The sequence below is a fragment of the Gossypium hirsutum genome, chromosome A08 (genome assembly GCF_007990345.1).
Source record: "Gossypium hirsutum isolate 1008001.06 chromosome A08, Gossypium_hirsutum_v2.1, whole genome shotgun sequence".
Lineage (NCBI taxonomy): Eukaryota > Viridiplantae > Streptophyta > Magnoliopsida > Malvales > Malvaceae > Gossypium > Gossypium hirsutum.
This window is the reverse complement of record NC_053431.1, coordinates 122,490,544-122,496,157: the sequence shown is the minus strand read 5'-3', so window position 1 is coordinate 122,496,157 and position 5,614 is coordinate 122,490,544. Positions and strand designations below refer to the sequence as shown.

Genomic DNA, 5,614 nt, shown 5'->3' with positions numbered 1-5,614 from the left:
TTTAACAATAAAAATAAATTAACATAAATAATATATTCTTTAATTTAACATATAAAATTACTTTACCTTTTTAAAATTTAGTCAAATTTAACAACATGGCGTATTTCCAGATAAGGTTTCATCATATACAAAAGGCTTACCATATCCTATTAGCCTTGTCCCAATTAATTGATTCTTTAATCTAAGTTTCCCTATAAATATCCAAACATTTCTCTTATTTCGGCACACCAACTTCAAACAATCCAAGTCATATATTTCTTGTAGCTAATAAGATCCCAGAAAAAAAAAATGGTTCTCGGAGATCTAGCGAGTTCTATCGGTAATGTCGTCAGCGACATTACCGGCATCAATAAAACCACCAAGACCGTCACAGGCAGTGTTGTTTTAGTTAAGAAGAATTTTTTGGACTTCACTTCCTTGACCTCAACCGTAGTTGATGGCCTTTTCGAGTTGCTTGGCAATGGTGTCACTCTCCAGCTCGTCAGTGCTGAAAATACTGATCCTGGTACGTTTCATTGCCAACTCTTTTTTTTTTTTGAAATTATAAATATAATAATATTTAAAAGAAATCAAAATTGTTGTGCTTTAGCAAATGAAAATGGAGGAAAGCTGGGGAAATTAGAGGCATTGGAGTATTGGAACCTGACATATACTCCTCCATTGGCTGGTAGTGATTCGTTGTATAAGGTTTCATTTGAATGGGACGAAGAGCTTGGAATTCCTGGAGCTATCATCCTACGAAATAATCATGCGGCTGAGTTTTTCTTAAAGACAATTACTCTTGAAGATGTTCCTGGCGAAGGTCGAATTCATTTTGTTTGCAACTCATGGGTTTATCCTGATAAACATTATAAACAACCACGACTCTTCTTCGCTAACAAGGTATTAAACATGATTTTATGATTATGAATCAAATGAATTAAACCCGGATTTCGTATTCAAGCAGAATTCTTTTTGTAGACATACCTTCCACATGAGATGCCAGCAGCGCTGCGTAAATACAGAGAAGAAGAGCTAAAGGTCTTGAGAGGGGATGGGACTGGAGAGCTGAAAACAGGAGATCGTATTTATGACTATGCTTTGTACAATGATTTGGGTGATCCCGATAACGGTGCAGACCTCGCTCGTCCGGTTCTTGGAGGGTCCGCACAGTATCCTTATCCTCGGAGAGGAAGAACCGGCAGACCACCTTCCAAAACAGGTTGGGATAAAGTTTTTGGACATTGAGTATACTGGGAATATCTATAATCTTACGTTTTTCTTAATCTGTTCATAGATCCAAACACTGAGAGCAGGGTTTTTCTACCGGAAGTTCTAAACATCTACGTCCCACGAGATGAGCAATTTGGTCATTTGAAGCTATCGGACTTTATTGCTTTTAATCTGAAGGGCTTAGTTAATCAAATCATTCCATTATTGGAAGCTTATGTTAATCTTACGCCTAATGAGTTCGACTCGTTTAAAGACGTGGACAATCTTTACTTCAATGGGATCCCACTTCCTACTGATCTTATCAATCAAATCGCAAGTAACATCCCTTTGGAGATGATGCAGGAGTTTTTCCGATCTGATGGCCAACAGCTCTTAAAATATCCAGTGCCTCAAGTGATTCAAGGTGAACAAATTTTAGTGTTATTAAGTATTCCATGCATGCACGCATGTGTTTATTTAGAGGATCGGAGTCGTCCTATTGTATGTATGTATGCATGTATTTTAATTTGTTGACTACTTGGGAGCAGATCGGAGTAATCCTATTGCATGGAGGACAGATGAAGAATTTGGAAGAGAAATGATTGCAGGATTGAACCCTCTTCTTATTCAGCTCCTCAAAGTAAGCTTAATAAAAAAGAACTCGGTCAATCACTTTCGCCCAATTAGGGGGCGAAGCCGTGTATTTGTTTTAAAATTACATAAACTGAATTATTAAATTTTTTTGAGAGATTAAAAAAATAAATTGTTGACTTAATCATGGATATAAAAGGGATTTGAATTGAATCAACCGGCCTGACGTTTAATTAGGTGGTCGAAGCTACTTACTTTTAATTAAATTAGACTTAATCATGGGTCGGGTCGGTTTGCGTTTGAGTCGAACTTATGTAAAATTTTAGACTTATTTTTTAAGCTTGGTTTTGGCCTAAAAATCTGCTCAAGTATAACTCAGATTAAAAATGTTAAACTCGAATCCGATCCTGGCTACTCGTATTAAGGTTTTTTTAATTATTTTTATATAAAAATAAATCTAAAAAAGATAATACATCAACTACACTAAAAATATTTAAATAAATGTTTCTAAAAAAATTCTATCAAAGGCCTAATCTATTTAAAAATTGAATCTTATTTTTTTATTCAAGTCTATATTACTCAAATCCTCCCAGTTTTATTGCACTCAAGTTTTTTTAGAAGAAGTTTGATATTAAAAGCAAAATTAGAGAACAAAAAACACTCAAACTTTATATATGTAAAGGGTTTAAATATTGTTTTATATATCTCAACTTATAACACTATGAAATCAATTGCAGGAATTCCCTCCAGTGAGCGACTTAGATCCTGAAGTGTACGTTAATCAAAACAGTTCAATAACGAAACAAGACATCGAGTATAACTTAGATGGACTTACTGTTGAGGAGGTAATATTATATATATATAGCTTTTCCTTTATTTCTTGGTATATCACTAATGATCTATGGACGTGACACAGGCACTGACGAGCAAAAGGCTATTTATATTGGACCATCACGACACACTTATGCCTTACCTTAAGACGATAAACGAGTATACAGAAGCAAAGACATATGCATCTAGGACAATTCTGTTCTTGAGAGGGGATAATACATTGAAGCCAGTGGCCATTGAATTGAGCTTGCCAAAAATGGAAGGAGATAAAATTGGATGCGTTAGCGAAGTATACACTCCAGCTGAACATGGAGTTGAGGGTTGGATTTGGCAGCTTGCTAAAGCTTTTGTAAATGTGAATGATTCTGGTCACCATCAGCTAGTGAGCCACTGGTAAGGACATACATGCGCCAAAGAAGACTACATATACATATATGTATTTGAAGCTTACATAGGCAGTGTTTTTTATTTGGTGTCAGGTTGAACACTCATGCAGTGCTAGAGCCATTCGTGATTGCAACAAACAGACAGCTGAGTGTGGTTCATCCAGTCTATAAGCTTCTCCATCCTCACTTCCGTGACACCATGACTATTAATGCATTGGCTAGAGAATTGCTCATTAATGCTAATGGAATTATAGAGAAGACATTTTGTCCTGGAAAATACTCTCTAGAGATGTCCTCTGTAATTTACAAGAGTTGGAATTTCATTGATCAGGCTCTTCCCAATAATCTCAAGAAAAGGTATTATAATAATCTTAGTAAAAAAACTAACCAGGGATTTATAGTATATATGTTTTCATAGAAATTATATGGTCTTTTGTTTTCTATTTTTTATCAGAGGGATTGCAGATGGTGATATCAATTCTCTGGATGACCTTGACCGACTATTGATAAAAGACTACCCATACGCTGTTGATGGGTTGAAGATCTGGTTTGCTATTGAAAAATGGGTCAGAGATTACTGCTCATTCTACTACAAGACCGATGAAATGGTTCAACGGGACCCTGAAATTCAAGCCTGGTGGAAGGAACTCCGAGAGGTGGGTCATGGTGACAAGAAAAACGACCCATGGTGGCCTAAAATGCAGAACCTTGAAGACCTGATTCAATCTTGCACCATTATCATATGGATCGCTTCTGCACTCCATGCAGCTGTCAACTACGGACAATACGCCTACGGAGGCTACTTCCCCAACCGCCCAACACTAAGCCGAAGGTTCATGCCTGAGAAAGGCACCCCTGAGTATGCAGAGCTTGAAAAGAACCCTGAGAAGGTCTTCTTTAGAACCATGTCTTCGCAGCTGCAATCCCTGACCGTCATTACGGTGCTCGAAACGCTGTCGAACCACGCATCGGATGAGGTGTATCTTGGACAACGAACCCCCAACTGGACCACCGATGCAATTCCCCTAGCAGCTTCGGATGCTTTCAATAAGAGACTTGCTGAAATTGAAGGGGAAATCTTAAAGATGAACACAGACAAGACATTGAAGAACAGGGTTGGTACCGTCAATGTTCCTTATAATTTGCTTTATCCAACAGGTGATGTTGGCATTTCTGGCAAGGGAATTCCAAATAGCATCTCAATCTAATTGAAAGGTATAAATTGCATGAAATAAGTGTTGCTAAATAATATTATTACAGCACATCAAATAGTATTATTGTCTATATTCACTGATCTCGTCCTCCAAGTTTGTACTCATCTTCAGTGTCATGCTACAATATTATTCACTCTCAATAAATTTAAAACCCTGTATACAAGAATCAAAACAAGCAATAATTAAATTCCGTCTTCTAATATAGTCAAAATTTACTTAAATAGAACAGTAGATCTTTAAAGAGATTGAACGCTTTGTTTAGATTAAGATATTAGAAAAAAATGTATTTTATGAGATAAAATTAATTATAATTGAAAGAAAATATATATTAATTGTTTGTCTATTATATACTCTGGTCAGAAAAGGCGAAATGCGTCATATTCATCCTTTATTGAGTCGGAATTGAAAGGTCCTTATTCGTCATATTCTGAAGTCGTAAAATACAATAGCTAATCATATGGCCAAGTGTATGACGACTAATTTCACAAAAATTTACTGGTTTAAAGAACCAGCGCTATAAGTTTAATTGAAGCGGATTATGTTTTTGCTGTAAGGCACTAATGTAATTTTTTGAGTTTTTTTACTTTAAGTTGTCTTTTTTCTATAAAAAAAAAACTAAACTCAAGAATTTCCATGCAATTAATTAACATTCCCTCAAACAATAAATATATAAACCATTTTTAAAAAAAACTTTGATAATAAATATTAATTTTTTTATGAAAAAACACACTAAACCCAAAGTTTTCGAAGAAATAAATTGTTTTCATAAATAAATAAATAAAACCAAACACAACATACATATCAAAATATACGATGGCAGAGCTTGAAATTTGTTTGGAGGGTTATACAATTGTAAAAATGTAATTTTATCATTTTAATAATTTATATCTTTATAATTTTTAAATAGTTAAATAAAATTTTTATCATTTCTAAGAAGATCAAAATACAATTTCACTATTATTAATGAAAAATTTATAGATTATAAAAGATTTAAATTAAAATTTTACCATTTTAGTCACACATTTAAAAAATCTTGCCTTCCTCTCAAAATTTTTTTAACCTAGAAAGGTATGTGAGGAAAAAAAAAAGTCAATTGAAGGAAACTTGGGTGAGACGGAAGTTATATTGTATGCAAGGTTTTATTGATATTTTTGATGTGAAAAAAATATTTTTAATAATAGTTATTAAAATTTATAATTAAATATCAAAATTGTTTTTTATGGATATCAAACCTCTAATCAAATATTAAAATTTTTAATGAATATTACAATTTTTAATGAAAGATTTTATATATTTTGGTATATCAAAATTTTTCTTTTTCCACTCGAAACCAATAGTTTGTACCAATATTTCTAATATAATATCAAAATTCTTAATCAAACACCAAAAATTTTTATAGAT

The 5,614-nt window shown here is 33.7% G+C and overlaps 1 protein-coding gene across 1 annotated transcript; it reads left to right on the top strand.

Moving 5' to 3' along the window:
• Positions 1–288: 288 nt before the first annotated feature.
• On the top strand, positions 289–4,207 carry LOC107894336 (linoleate 9S-lipoxygenase 6-like). The gene is given in 9 exon segments (NM_001326829.1): positions 289–505; positions 590–882; positions 961–1,201; positions 1,277–1,615; positions 1,740–1,831; positions 2,520–2,627; positions 2,699–3,006; positions 3,093–3,356; positions 3,454–4,207. Coding segments are annotated over 9 exon segments (2,616 nt in total).
• The last annotated feature ends 1,407 nt before the right edge of the window (positions 4,208–5,614 follow it).